This window comes from Aethalodelphis obliquidens, unplaced genomic scaffold, assembly GCF_003676395.1.
Source record: "Aethalodelphis obliquidens isolate GAN/ISIS:26980383/991018 unplaced genomic scaffold, ASM367639v1 scaffold33, whole genome shotgun sequence".
In the NCBI taxonomy this organism is placed as follows: Eukaryota; Metazoa; Chordata; class Mammalia; order Artiodactyla; family Delphinidae; genus Aethalodelphis; species Aethalodelphis obliquidens.
Window position 1 is genome coordinate 9,240,847 of NW_020837977.1, and position 15,773 is coordinate 9,256,619.

The following is a 15,773-nucleotide window of genomic DNA, read 5'->3' on the forward strand; positions in this document are numbered from 1 at the left end:
CGGAGCGGCTAGGCCCGTGAGCCATGGCCGCTGAGCCTGCGCGTCCGGAGCCTGTGCTCCGCAGCGGGAGAGGCCACAAAAGTGAGAGGCCCGCGTACCGCAAAAAAAAAAAAAAAAAAAAAGAATGACATATTATAAAAATAAAATATTTACCATCTGTTGGTCCTGACACAACTTACAGGGAGAAAGAATCAAATTCCTCCTTACTTAAAAGAAATCATCCAATTCATAATGGTTACATCACCTGGTTTCATAGTAAAAATTTCTCTAATGTGAATGAATTCTGCTATTAGGGTTACTCTCAACTATAGAAATTAAAAGAAAACTACTGAGCTGTTAAATGTTGGTCACGGGGCTTCCCTGGTGGCGCGGTGGTTGAGAATCTGCCTGCCAATGCAGGGGACACGGGTTCGAGCCCTGGTCTGGGAGGACCCCACATGCCGCAGAGCAACTAGGCCCATGAGCCACAACTACTGAGCCTGCGTGTCTAGAGCTTGTGCTTCACAACAAGAGAGGCCGCGACAGTGAGAGGCCCATGCACCGCAGTGAAGAGTGGCCCCCACTTGCCACAACTAGAGAAAGTCCATGCACAGAAACGAAGGCCCAACACAGCCTAAATTAATTAATTAATTAATTTTTTAAAATGTTGGTCACCATTTTTCTCAGTGTTTTCTGTTCTTTCCCAATTTTTACATTACTTTAATTCAATAACAGTGTTTTTCTAATATTGACCCCATCTTTAAAGTGGGGAAAATAATTAATATAAAAATGGTCCTTCCAAGTATAAATGAAAAGTAACTACTACAAGAAAAAAAGTAATATCAAGTTAAATAACTCATGTTCTAATAAGCTATTTCTCCTCATTTATACCTTACATATTAAGCATGCACACTTCTTAGAATGTCCTACACTAAGTAAGCGAGCACTCAATCTACTGAGTCAGATTCTAATTCTATCTCAGATTCTAATTTCAGATGGAGTGGAATTTCAGAATTTTGTTACATAACTAGCAAGATTACAAACTAACAAATATCAAGAGTAAAACAGACTGGAAGTGCTAACTGAATTAATCACATAAACAATTTAAAAAACAGCATTCTTTAAGGCTAAAAATTTCTTTTACTCATTAACATTGGTTATAAAGTAAAACATAATAAGGTAATATATTAACTTCTACAGTTCAAGTTAAATAATAAAGACTAGGATGACTATCTTTTTTAAAAGCATATAAATTTCAAAGTATTATAAGATATACTATTATATTCAGCTTTAGAAAGCTCCTAAAACATTGTAACTTTACTTAAATTGGTAAATATGTATCAAACAATACACACAGGCACGCGCGCGCGCACACACACACACACACACACACACACACACACACAGAATGCAACTGTTGAGCTAAGTGCTAACCATTCTGTTAACTATTTTAAAACACTTGCCAGTGATTAATGATTAGTTTAGGAAAGTAAAATCATTCCTGGGCTTTATCCTTCCAAAAGTGGGGAAAATATTTCATTAATAAATACATAATGATATATGGAAAAGTTTATAGGGTAATTAGAAAAGAACTGAGACCAAAAACCTAAAAATCAAAAATTGCTAAAAATCAAAACTAGAATTTATCACATGTTGACTATTAGAAGGAAAAAAGAGAACACGGGAAATTTAGAAGAATGAAGAAAAATTTTGTACTTCTCAGTATATAGTCAGCCCTCCATATCTGTAGGTTCTGCATCCGTGGAGTCAACCAATCTTGTATAGAAAATATTTTGGGGGAAAAAATTCCAGAAAGCTCCAAAAGGCAAAACTTGAATTTCCCACACACAGGTAACTACTTATCAATATATAGCACTTATAACTATTTACAGAGCATTTATATTAGATATTATAAGTAAACTAGAGATGATTTAAAGCATAAGGGAGGATGTGCATAGATGACACACAAACACTACACCAGTTTACATAAGGGACTTGAGCATCCAAAGATTTTGATATCCATGAGGGATCCTGGAATCGATCCCCCTTGGATACCAAGAAACAACTGTTTTAAGAATAGTTAAATCAAGAGATCAAATGAAGTTACACATTTCTTTAGTCTCAAAAATTTCACTAACAAGTAAAGTCATTTTTCCTAGTAACCACTCTGCCTCCTAAATAAATCTAATTAATGTTCAATGTGAAATCTTTTCTTTTAGAAATCTCCAAATCTGAAATACAGAAATCCAATTTTAACCTCACCTGCCACTGAGACATATGTGAAAAACCTTACAATTAGAGATGTAAGAGTTTACACATTAACAAGATGTATAATAATGATTTACATTTTTAAGAAATATTGTAAAAACATTAAAATGTATAACAGGAATTATTCTCACTCATCTACATATTTAATCTATTCTTAAACTACTACTTGGGGAAGATTATATATAGAAACAGTTCATTTCGTTCATGGGATACATAAGAAAATAAGGCTGTTCTCAAATAATTAGGCTGAAATTGATTTGTTAGCTCATGTATAAAATTATCACAGGGTGTAATTACAAAAATAATATATTAAAATATATTAAAAACAAAGCAACCATCATAAGTTTTTTGAAATTCCAAACTTAAAAGATATGCATTACATTATACTCTAAAGGTAAACTGACACCATAAGAAAAAAAAAGTTCTCATGTACAAATAAGGCAGTACCAAGAGTCCAAGAATATCTGTATTTCCCTAACTGAAACTTCTTGGAGTTCAGGTAGCCTTTGACTACCTCCAGATACAAACATTTTCAAATATAACACGTTACAGAATTCAGAACATTTTCTGAAGTACAATTAGATTCAAATCAGAGATAAACTATAATGGGCATTACAAAATTCTAATCCTTCAGTCAAATTACCTAAATCAGGGTGAATATTAAAAAGATTGGATGAGCAGGACGTAATAACTAAAGAATAAAGAGTAGATGACAAAGAACTGCAAAGGCTTTGTATGATTATTTAGTAATTAGAATAATGAACATATAGCATTATGTCTCAGAAAATTTTCTAAAATACTACAAAAATAATCTATTTGGACTAATGAATGAAACAGGTCCCATGAACTGCTCAACATTTATATTTAATCCCTACAGGTTAACTAGTCAATGAAAATATCAGATCCTACCATATTTTTTATCTCCAAATCAAAAGTTAGATTAAAATATAGCAAGTTTTAAGTATTAAGACAAATGACTTAATAAGACCCCATTGTAGCAATTAATAAATTACAAATAGTGTCATAGAAACAACATGCAAAGGAACTGAAAAGCATCTAAAAATCTGATCAAAAAAACTTAGTGCCATATCACTAAAATAAACATTCAATAAGTAACTTAAAAACAAAAAAAGTTGATAAAATTACTTAGAGCATAGAAATATTAAAGGAATAAACTGTATTTCATCGGTTTTAAGGTGTCTTTTTTCCCCCCCATATTTTAACATCTGAAACCAGGAGAGCCTTGGACCTGGCTGTAAGTCACGTATTGCAGGGAGAAGTTATTTTTCTCCTGCCAGTCACCTAGGGGCACTATGGATATGAGATAACTCTGAATTCTCACCTCAGCATTGTTTTGTACAGTACTGGCAGCATGAATTCAGACTGAAAACCTGAATCAGTACTGGCTTACAGCTCAAATTCTCAGGGAAGTTCCTTTTTACTCCCTCCACTCAGTGCCAAGGTTGACAGTGGAAGTTTTTTTGCTGTCTTTTTCTGTGGGAAAGTCTATTTCCCATTTAAGTTTATATAAAGGTTGTAGCCTTTCAGTGTCCCAGCTTTTTAATGGGGCCCCTTTCTCCCCATCTTGGGTTGTTTTCTTTGTTCCTACAGTGGCACATAAAATTATGGTGTAACTTAAAACTGAAGCATCATGTAAATCAAATGAAACTGTGTCTCCTTAACATAATGATAAAAAGTAACAAGAATAATATTAAGCAAATAAAGAAGATAAAAATGAAGTTGTAAATACCTGTCATTTGTATACACTCTCAAAAGTCTTCTATCAAAATCACTTTCATATCTAAACCTCTCGTCCATTTCTTCACTTACTTCAGGATCTTGGCCTGGTCTATAATACTGTTTATCAAAAGCACGATCCTCATTAAACCTGTGAAATCTTCTATCTGGAATGTCAGTCTTGCTGACAAACCTCTGATGTTTTTTATTGGAAATGCCCACGTCTTCATTAGTTTTTTTAATGACTCTTCTATTATTCCTTAATTCAATTTCATCATCTAGTTTTCGGTATCTGTCCTCTTCTAGTCGTCTTTGGTTTAGAAGCTCTTCGTATGCCTCTGAAGGAGTTAAGACATCTTTCCTAGGACCCTCTGAATTTTCCCAAGATGACTGCATTTGTGAAGGTAAATCAGGTTTAACCTGACTAATAGGTTTTTTACTTCTTTGATTCTTGTGCTGGCCAATTAAAAAAAAAAAGAAGAAAAAGATCTTAAAGAGATGCTATTTCTTAAAAGGCAATTAAACTCTCAAATGATCTTCATCTATTTACTGTCTCAACTCTAAAGCTTAATCACCCATAAGAAACATCTTATCTTTAGGAAAAAAACCTTCAAGGAAGTGTTATCCTTTAATAAAACTTAATAAATACCAAATAAATAGGTAACAGTAATATGGATAGATGGCTACAAAAAGAGAGGATAAACTATGCCAGGGAGATATTAGGCATATTTTGGCAGTTAAATATTGCTTCAAAATATTTCACATTAAATTCCTTCTCAACACAAAGAATATAGAAGGTAGTAAATTTTTTTGGCCCTAGTAACATCAACCACCCTTAAATTTGGGTTAAAAAAAAATATATATATATATATATAAACACCACACACATTGCTAGAAATTGTCAATATAAAAAAATCATTTAAAAATAAACAAACGTCACTTAAAACCAATCTCTAAAATTAAATCTCCTCCATGAAGTTAAAAAGTAGGGTAAGTTCGGGCTTCCCTGGTGGCACAGTGGTTAAGAGTCCACCTGCCGATGCAGGGGACATGCGTTCGTGCCCTGGTCTGGGAAGATTCCACATGCCGCGGAGCGGCTAGCCCCGTGAGCCATGGCTGTTGAGCCTGCGCGTCCGGAGCCTGTGCTCCGCAACGGGAGAGGCCACAACAGTGAGAGGCGCACATACCGCAAAAAAAAAAAAAAAAAAAAAAAAAAAAGTGGGGTAAGTTCTTCAATATGAGATAAAACCATTTACAAAATTCAAAATTTAAATGTCCTGTGTTTGGTTCAATTTGGCTTAACTTTTTAAATATTTATATGAAAACTAAGTGAAATGTCTAATAATATAAAAATATTTTCAAGTAAGGACAAATATTCAACCTGTGGTGTTAAAGCTTTATTTTAAAAGCAAAACCTACCTCAGTACTCTTTCCTACCTGTCTGAACTTTTCCGTGGATTCTTCCTTATCCCTGAGAAATTGATTGTATTCTTTGTTGCGTTCAAGTTTCAACCTTTCCTTCAAATAGAAAACCAAAAGGCAACGTTAACTTCAACATCAGGAAAAAGTACCTAATGTCAAATCAGATTCATACAAATCAGAGATCTTACCCAGAATCAAGCTTTACTAATATTTTCAAGGACAGAAGTAGCTGTAAGGCACAGGAGAAGCAGGAAGAGGTCCGAGACCACCAATGCAATTCCCCACGTCCATTCTTGCCACATTAAAATAAGATTTACTACATGCTTAAGTCCAGATTAGCACATGAGGTCTCTAATACTAAGGGAGTGGCTTTGATTATGAAACACCTCCATTTTATATGCCAGTAGTTACCTGGCTTAGATGATACCTTCCTAGGAGCCATGCCCTGTAAGTCCCTGAATTCTAGGTTTGTTTACCAACATCAATCCTAGACAATCCAGGTGCACTCTTCCAAAAGCATTCGTAAATAAATCTCTCCCACTAGTAAGTATATGAATGCGTTTGCCAGGAGGTCTATCATTAGCATGTTTCCAAGATCTGACCAGGTTACTGTCCTACTTTCCTTCTCAGGGACATCTCTTGCCTCCAGTCCCCCACCCCACTCCTGAGAGACCTGCTTCTAACCATTTTTTCCCCAAGTTTAAGGAAATATCCTTGTTATATTTTAAACATAAAAAGGTAAAATATTATAACGTAAATGTTCTGTTGAAATACAAACATGTTGCATTAGTAAATGTTCTTAAGCTCTAATACCTTTAACATCATTGAAACAATCTAAAAAAAAAAAGTATTAAAAGAGCGAGGCTGTCTTTTGAAACTTAACTGTCCATTTGTCTTACATACTGTGTCATGACTGTGATCTAGCTTGGGAATTTGAGTCTCTACAAGAGGTGTACAGTGCTTACTCACTATGCCCTGTTCAGATTATGTACATGTATTTGTGATGGGAACACACATTCAAATAGCCCCAGATGTCACCTACATAAAAGCTCAGTATACTCTCTCATCCGCTCATCTCACTGATAATTGTGTCATATAGCATGAACTTTATAGCTTAGAAACCAATGCTGAAAAAAACCGAATTCTGAATATTCAGTTAATCATTATATTAAAGAAATATATCATATTACATGGCTACAAATGTAACATTCAAAAAACCTTGTTTCAACAGCACTGGAGACTCCACACATTTTGAAAAAATCAAGTACGGGATATGATGTAATCTTGTTTGCATTTAAATCAAGAGTATGTTCTTTCATGATTTTGATGCCTCATAAAACTGCTACCAACAATTACTACTCCTATCGACCTACCTTGGCAGATAACCTCTCACCAATAGGAAGAGAAACTCCCAGAGAAGATGGATCTGTTTCACTCGTGGATAGAAAATTTTTCTGTATATGTACATATTAAAAAAAAATATTACCTAATTGCCTTTATAAAATGTTTCATAAATGTCTTTACATTCTATATTCTAAATTATTACATTATACAGCCCAACAGAATGAAATGGAGATGAAAATAGAAACTACAAATGTATAGAGACTATACTAGAAGTAATTAGAAAAAAAAGAGAATTTTCTAATTTCCCTATAATTATATTAGTGGATATCTATTTAAATGCCAGAAGACATAAACTACAAACATTATTTCTCTATGTGCCTCTCCATTCTTGCTCATTAAGCATTTAGGTAACACAGTGTGGCAGACAGAGCATCAGACTAGGAATCCAAAGACCTGGGCTCTAAGACCAGCCCCAGCATTTCTCAGTTGTGCAACACTGAGCAAGTCACTTAACCTCCCTGACCCAGACTTTCTTCTTCTGTAAAATGAGAATGGTATCTGCTCTGCCTTACCAGAGCTGGTATAGGATCAAGGAGGATAAAGAAATGTAAAATCTCTTTGAACACTGTAAAACAAACACAAGGGATTTGTAAAAAATATACACAACCACCAACTTTCTGGTACTGTTCCTTAGTAGTCATATAATCTGGATAAGCTACTTAACTTCTCTGCCTCCGTTTCTTTGTAGAACAGGAATAATGGCACCTACATCACTAGGTTATGAGGATTAAATCGATCAATACTTATTAACCTAATTTCATGTCTTTTATTTATTAATAAAACAAGCAATTACTGACTATCTAATACCTTCCAGTTACTTTTATAGGTAGTAGGGAGACAACCATAAACATACGTTCCCTATACTTAAGAGATTTAAAATTCAGTTGAAGAAACAAACATGGAAACAAATAACTACAATATAATGTACTACAATAGAGTTACATTCAAAACATTACAGGAACAAAGTAATTAATAAAACTGATTAATAAAGTTTCGTTTAATCTGAATTTACAAATAAGTTGTGCTACAAAAGCTAATTTGAAAGTTAGTAATACAAAATTCTAAGCTTATTTGTCAAGAAAACAATATGTCACATGACTAGATCCCTGCGTCAGTTTGATCCCTATATACCAAAGTACACTGTAAACCTAGCCACTTTGTAGAGTTATACATGTACCAAAAAACACATTCAGAGTTCCAATCTTGGAAATACAGAGATACTGCATCCTTACTCCTTCATTAGGCAATTCCCCACTCCCAACATGGGTCCAGGATAATGTTTGTACTTTTCAATAAAATGAAAAAAATTAACAATAAGGACAATACAGTGAGTTTTTCAAAATGCTGAATTTTAATCATTCACTCATTAATTTAGTAAATATTGAGTGCCTAATATGTCTAAACTGTTTAATACATCTGGGACTCATCAGTGAACAAAAGATCTTGGCCTTCCTGAAGCTTACATTCCAGCAGGTGAAACTGACAAGAAATAATAAACATAATGAAGAGTAATTATATGGTATGTTAGAAGGTGGTAAGTGCTATGACCAAAAAATAAAAAAGTAAAAAGAATAAGCTACAGATATTACACGCTTCTAGGGAATGGGAGTAGGAAAACTGGAAATTTGCAGTTCCCTTTTAGACATGTTCCACACAAGATACCCACTAGATTTCTAAGTGAAAATGTCAAATAGGCACCAACTAGAAGACTTGGAGGTTCAGGAGAGAGGTCTGGGCTAGAAATATAAATTTACTGATTCAGTTTAAAAACTTCTCCTCAGTTCTTTGTGTGTTGTTAATGGTCAAGTGTCTTTTATTCTAAAAACTAGAAAGAAGATGGTAGTTATTTGTTTTAGTGGCTCTTCTTGGCAAAATTTTAAGATTTGATCACTTTTTAATTTAAATATCCATGCAAACCAAAAGTCTGGAAGCCACAAGAAAACCAGAAAGAATGGGACTTGTAAACTGTACATATTCCAGGGATCAAGGAAGCTACTGCAGCCACCTCCCCATGTCCTATGGAATTTTCTTTTTCCCTTGCTTTCCTCTCCACTCCTGCCTTCTCAGATGTCAACCAAAAACTGTCTCTGTCATATTAAGAAACGACTGTTCCTCTACCACAACCATATTCTTAACAATCCAACACCAAAAACTCCTTCACATCCCTTTGAATTTAAAGATTTGTGCTTCATAAAGGCAATTTCTTCTTATACCTCCCACTGCCATTCTTTTTTAAAATCTTGTATCTATAAAGTAATGTAAAACCCACAAGTGAAAATAGTAGCTATCAGAGGAAAACTCCACCCAATAAGTAGCAGTAGGGAAGGGGAGAGGATAATGAGGCACAAGGCCAGGGAGGCAGGCTGGAACATGAAAGACTTCATGTGTCACAGCTAAGGAATTTGGATTTTTATCCTGAAGGCAGTGAGGAGACACTGAAGTATTTAAATCAGTAAGAACAGGATCATTCTGGAAAGTAGCATGGAGAATGCAATGAAAATCAGTGCAAGGAGATCAGTCAAAAATCTGGGACTTCCCTGCTGGTCCAGTGGCTAAGACTCCGCGCTCCCAGTGCAGGGACCCCAGGTTCAATCCCTGGTCAGGGAACTAGATCCCACATGCCACAACTAAGAGTTAGCATGCCACAATGAAGATCCCGCATGCTGCAACTAAGACTCAGCTCAGCCAAATAAATAAATAAATATTTTTTTAAAATCTATAGCAGTAATTTAAGACAATAACAGTGTCTAACATGAAGAACTAACTATCCAAAAGCAAATTTATCAAGCTCCTCACAAGCTGCTCAAGCAGATATAATGGTTCACAACTATCATACATATCAAGTTAAAAATCTACTGCCTTCTAATCTATCCTATTCTATCTACCTACATCATTATATCTTACTACTCTCAAAAAAAAAAACATCTACTGTAACTCAGTCAGGCTGGTAAAGCTAATATGTCTCATGCATACACAACTAAAGTCTGCCCTCCAAGTCCTTCTTCATTCTACTACTCTCCATCTGAAAAGCTTCCTCTCCTCACCCTCTAAAATATTCACCCTCTAGAACATCCAAATTCTACCTACCCTATAATGTCTTACAAAATAACACCTTGAGCCCCTTCCTGATCATTTTATCTGTCTTGTTAAGAGTTACCACTTTCTGAATTGTATGAATGTTATCTCTACAACTAGATGCTAAGCCCCCTGAAGACAGGATTCATACCAGATTTATCTTCATAAGTGTTTAGAAAGTGTTGGTTGTATGATGAATGGATGTGTAAGATTCATTTTAAAAACAGTTTTATAAAACGTTTTCTTTGTTTTCCAATATAAATTTACAAATGTAATCCACAAGTTTGGGTGCAAAAATATTGAGTAATCCAGACTGACAGCACACAGTTCAAAAATATCTTAGAATATCCTGAATATTCCATTATTTTATTAATCTTAATGTGATTAGCACAATTATAATTATTCTGAAGAACAAAAACTAGCATGCTGAAAACAAATGGACTTACAATAGCTGCTGAGTATTTCTAAAAGATGAATAAGAAAGCAACAAAAACAAATGCAAAGCAGGAATCAAAAGGGAATACTTGATTGTATTAATGGAAACTTATAATCTACAGAATGTCATTTTGCTAAAAGCAAGAAACTAAAATGGTGCCATTCAAAAGTCTCTGAATCACAAATAAAGCTATTTTTCTTCTTAGTTTGAGTACAACAATATCATAAATGCAAATGATTACAAGCTACTCGATCTAAAACAAAACAAAACAATTAAAGGAGAGCATTTTGCAGGCAGCCCTACCTTTCTTTTTGCTTGTGTAATACCCTAAAGTCAAGGGAAACAAACCATTGGTAAAATGTATTCAAAGTCCTTTCTCTCTATGTACAAATCAGAATAAATAAGAGACCATTTATACATTTGGAATAAACATTATAAAGTAGAAAAAACTAAAGAATATCTTGGGATGACTAGAAACATCATGACTGTTTAGATACATTTATAGCCTAGTAAGTAAATTGCATTTTAAAACTTACAATAAGTGGCATGGACATATACACACTACTAAATGTAAAATAGCTAGCTAGTGGGAAGCAGCCACATAGCACAGAGAGATTAGCTCGGTGCTTTGTGACCACCTAGAGGGGTGGAATAGGGAGGGTGGGAGGGAGACACAAGAGGGAGGATATATGGGGATATATCTATATGTATAGCTGATTCACTTTGTTATAAAGCAGAAACTAACACACCATTGTAAAGCAATTATACTCCAATAAAGATGTTTAAAAATAAAAAAAACTTACAATAAATCATTAGTTTAGCTATTATATAATTTAACAAAATATACTTAAAACAAGAGTTCCACTAAGCAAATGGATTAAACTATAAAGTAAATAGATTAAACTATAAAGCAAAGACTTGTGGTTAAGGAAATATGCTGAAGGAAGTTTTATAAGCTTAGCTCATAGGAAAATAATTAGCAACTAGAACTCCACATGTCATATTAATACATGGCTGAGCAGAGGAGAGTAGTAGGAAATCATAACCAGGATATTTTAAACCATGACAACTTGACACAAAACATGAACAAAAAGAATTTACAATCTCATGTACAACTGGAACCCACTGCCCTACTTAAAAGGTCAAGAGTCTGTTATTCCATGGCACCAGTTCTCAGCACCGTTTTTTCTCTATCAATGTGTATGTGTATATGTATCACTTAACTTTTGCTACAATACCCATTGCTAGATACCATTAAAAACCTAAAAATTAATGCATATGACTAAAACCTTAGGAAAACAAATTTAGGAGGTAAATTCTGAAGCATAAAACTAGTTAGTAGAACTCATTACCTGAGTAAGATAGCGTCTGTAATCTTGCCGCAATTCTTCTTTCAGTTTATGTTTCTTCCGTTCATAGTCTTCCCCAAGTGGTAAACTTAATCCATAATCAATTCCTAGAAAGAAAACAACTTCTTAAGCAATGTAGCTCATTTTCAACCCAATCTCAATTTTAATACAATCTCCTGTAACAAAGCACAGTAGGAAGGAACACGGTCATGTTGATTCTGAGAGTTGGATCAGGATAATAAATTTTTCATTTGAAATGTTTCAATAGGTAATACATTCACATAATGGAAAATATCCCTCCCTCCCATGAACCCCTGCCACCCAGTTCTCCTGCCCAAAACAACCAACATTGCTGTGTCTGTGTTTCCTTCCAGAGACTTTTATATATCTGTAAAAAGATATCTTTCTATTACAGTGTGCGTGTGTTATATTTACTTCTTCCCCTTTAGATAAATGGTTCTGCATTGTTTGCCATCTTGCAAACAAAATTAGAGAAAAGCCAATTACCTTTACTTCTTCATTTAATTCTATTGAAATTTCTTTTAAAATACCTACAAACTTAATGTCTGTTTTTCAGTCTGTGAAAATTAATAATGTGATTTTTTAACTTATAAGGATATCCGTGTTATAATTTCTAAAATTTTACTGAAGTATACTTGATTTACAATGTTGTGTTAATTTCTGCTGTACAGCAAAGTGATTCGGTTATACATATATATACTTTTTCATATTCCTTTCCATTATGGTTTATCACAGGGTACTGAATACAACATGTTTGAAAAAAACTGTTAGAGCCTTGCATGGCTTAGGCTGAAATTTCCAAAAACTTTTAAAGTTAAGCCACCAATTCTGATTTCATATAAATGGATATTAACTTTTATTGTGATAAAACGTACATGATATAAGATTTACCATTTTAACCATTTTCAAGCATACAATTCACTGGCATTAAGTACATTCAAAATGTGCAACTACCACCATTAACCATTTCCAGAGTTTTTTCATAATCCCAACAGAAACTCTGTAAAAGAATCTTAGTTTTTTAAGAAAAACTTCCATTTTGAGTAGGGTTTCCTTATTCAAGAGTTTAAAAATCAAATTATATTTTGGGGTGATGACAACAGTGATGGCTGCACAACTTGTAAATACACTGAAAACAACTGAATTGTACAATTTAAATGGGTAAAGTTTATGTTATATAAATTATATTTCAATAAAACTGTTAAAATCAAATTACATACTTTTAATTATTTTTAATAGTAAAATGTTATATCAAGAAGCACAGGTATCAGATGAGTATTTCGATTTGTGAAGCCCCTCTCGCTTTTTTTAGTTCCACTATGCAATACTATAGTATAAAATATTATTTCTGAACAAAATAAAAAGTTTCCTTAAAGAGTCAGCTACAAGAAATATAGATGAAACAACTGACTGTAGGTAACAAACCAATAAGGATATTACCATTTTTTGTGCCTTATTCCTCACAATGCAGCTAAATGATGGAAACTTATCATGACTGTGTCATATCACTGCTTTATTATATCACTAAAATATTTCAGGGGCAAAAATGCCAAAGTAGTATAAATATAAATGGATGTCTATTTTATACAATACTAAATTCCCCTTTCTACCATAAACACCTGAATTCTCTTCATAAACACTTTTGGCCTGCTTAACTCCTGATGACAGAGGGTATAACAGAGGATTCCTTAGAGACACCTCTCACTCATGCTCCCAACTCTCTTCCAAAAGAATCTAAAGCATTCCATATGGTTGGAACTTTAAATCATCCTAGAAAGGCATTCTTTCCTCACAAAGGAAATTTAAAAACCTTATTTTTAAAGATACAGAATTCAAGCCTAAAGAGAAAAATGGTTTGATTCTCACATTCAGAATGGAGTATCATATATGAAATTAAACTATAAAATCAATGAAGGCAAGGTCCATGTTTATTCAATTTTATAATTCCTGGCACACAACTTGTACTCAAAAAATGTTCACTGAATAAACGTGTAAAAGAATATATGAATGCATGCGTGAGTAAGAGGAAGAATAGAGAAAGAACACTATTCTTAGTATTTCATTTCTGCTTCTAGTGGTCTGATTGTATAGAAAAAGTAAGTGTAATAACTAGTAACCAGAGTTACGCATCTCTCGTTTTACAGGATCACAGTGGATGCTCTATTGTGTCAAAGGGGAAAAGAAAACAATGCTACAAGGGTGATGCACCCTGCAATATGCTCAGCTTTCCTACTCGGCGGAACAAGTAATTTACAGCTTTTTAAGTCATGTATTTAAGGTGGCTTTTACTGCTGATTTTCAGCTCTGCTTGGTGGATTTATGCAGAAGAAAAGAAAGAAAAATCTGGTTCATTTTCACCTATAATTATCGTTCATACGAAGTTCAATTTTATTTATCATGAGTATTTGCTTTTTACTATTGATTCAAATAGTATTTGTAATAATTGTCTTAAAACACAGTAAGAATACATAATGCCTTCGGAATTATTTATAATTTTATTAATTGAAGGTTTAGGCAACAGAAAATACTAACTTTTTAATTCTTATTTTTGTCATTTGGTACCAATATTTTATGGTATTAGACGTAGGTCATAGAAATAAAATTAAGAACTATATGGAACAATTTAAATGTTCTGTTCAATGACATCCTAACTGACTTAATGAGCTGAGAAATATGGTGAGACTTACCTTTTCAGAGCAGTTGTCTTCTCATGGTTCTAGTGGCAAGTAAAGCATTAGTGTCATCTTAGGGTCATTTGAAGTGATGCCACTTCACCAAGAACAACATCAGTGACTCTAAGTTAACATTATGTTTCAGAACTACAGCGATTAGAAGTATTTGGTTTCCATAGTGGCTGTGGGTTAAATATTTAAAACTACAGTGTATAATCTTTTTAAAATTAATTTACCTTCTAACATAGCACTCATAATAAATAGTTTACAAATTACCATGAAACAGTTTCTTCATTATTATATTACCATGATAAAGTATTAAGTAAAAATAATCAAAGGACAAAATATAGGAAATAATAATAAGCCTTTCCCTAAGCAGGTGACTTAACAGATGCAGCTACTTTGAGGAGAACATTGTACTCAAACTTCAGCTATAAAGACATTATTACAAAGGATCCATTTGACTTGTACAAACTGAAGCAAAGAGGTAGAATGTCTGGGATTTAGTTTGTAATAAGAGAAACCTAAGACTAGATATGCTACAAGGAATGACAATTAAAAGTACAACTAAAAATCAGTAAAAACAACAATTTCCTTTTGTCTATTTTCCAAAATCTTTATATTAACTGTAATTTTTTAGCTTAGTCTCAACTCTAGAGTGACTCTGCAATGGGAAATTCTGCTGTTGCTTCTTTTCTGATACTATTTTTTTAATCTTTTTCTGGTATTTTTTTAAAATTACAACAATGTAATTTTCCTTCCTTATAATTCTTTCTTTTCCAAGTCTCCATGAGCATAATTGTATTTAAAATGAATTTTTAAAAATCGTACCAAATAATTTCTAGTAACAAGAATAAAATCTTTTTTCTTACTTAGATAATTTGTCATTTTTTGCTTGCAGATTTACAAAACATGACTTCAGAGCATGAAAGCTAAAATAAATCTAGTGCATTCTGGAGGCTGGAGGGATGATCAATGGCATTTTGATATGAGTGAGAGATATTGCCTAGAAACGGTGGATGGATTAAAAAATACCTAGGGAATACAAACGTTAAAGATGGATTCTGTAGTCCAAAGTTTAGAGGTGAGGGAGCTAAAAAGAAACCAGAAAAAAAAAAAAAAAGACTGAAAAGGATTGTGTTGGTAGTCTTCAAAGCCATCCCCAGGCTTGGTGATTTGATAGGACTCACAGGACACAGAAGTCATTATACTCACAATTATGGCTTATTACCATGAAAGATTATAGAGCAAAATTAACAAAGGGAAAAGGTACATGGGGCGAAGTCCAGAGGAAACTAGGTGCAAACTTCCAAGAGTTCTTCCCCAGTGGAATCACACAGGACACGCTTAATTCCTGCAGCAACAAGTTGTGACAACACACGTGAAGTGTTGTTTACCAGGGAAGCTCAT

At 33.7% G+C, this 15,773-nt stretch overlaps 1 protein-coding gene across 6 annotated transcripts in view; it reads right to left on the reverse strand.

Moving 5' to 3' along the window:
* Positions 1 to 15,773, reverse strand: part of CSPP1 (centrosome and spindle pole associated protein 1) — a 197,028-nt gene that overhangs the window by 82,004 nt on the left and 99,251 nt on the right. For 5 of the 6 annotated variants that reach the window (XM_027127955.1, XM_027127959.1, XM_027127957.1 and 2 more), the window contains exons 4-7: positions 11,674 to 11,777; positions 6,780 to 6,860; positions 5,422 to 5,502; positions 3,998 to 4,440 (exon numbers count right to left, since the gene is read on the reverse strand). In XM_027127955.1, the coding sequence (XP_026983756.1) occupies positions 3,998 to 4,440; positions 5,422 to 5,502; positions 6,780 to 6,860; positions 11,674 to 11,777 (709 nt within the window). The remainder of the gene's footprint in view (positions 1 to 3,997; positions 4,441 to 5,421; positions 5,503 to 6,779; positions 6,861 to 11,673; positions 11,778 to 15,773) is intronic. The other variant, XM_027127956.1, reaches the window with a different exon arrangement.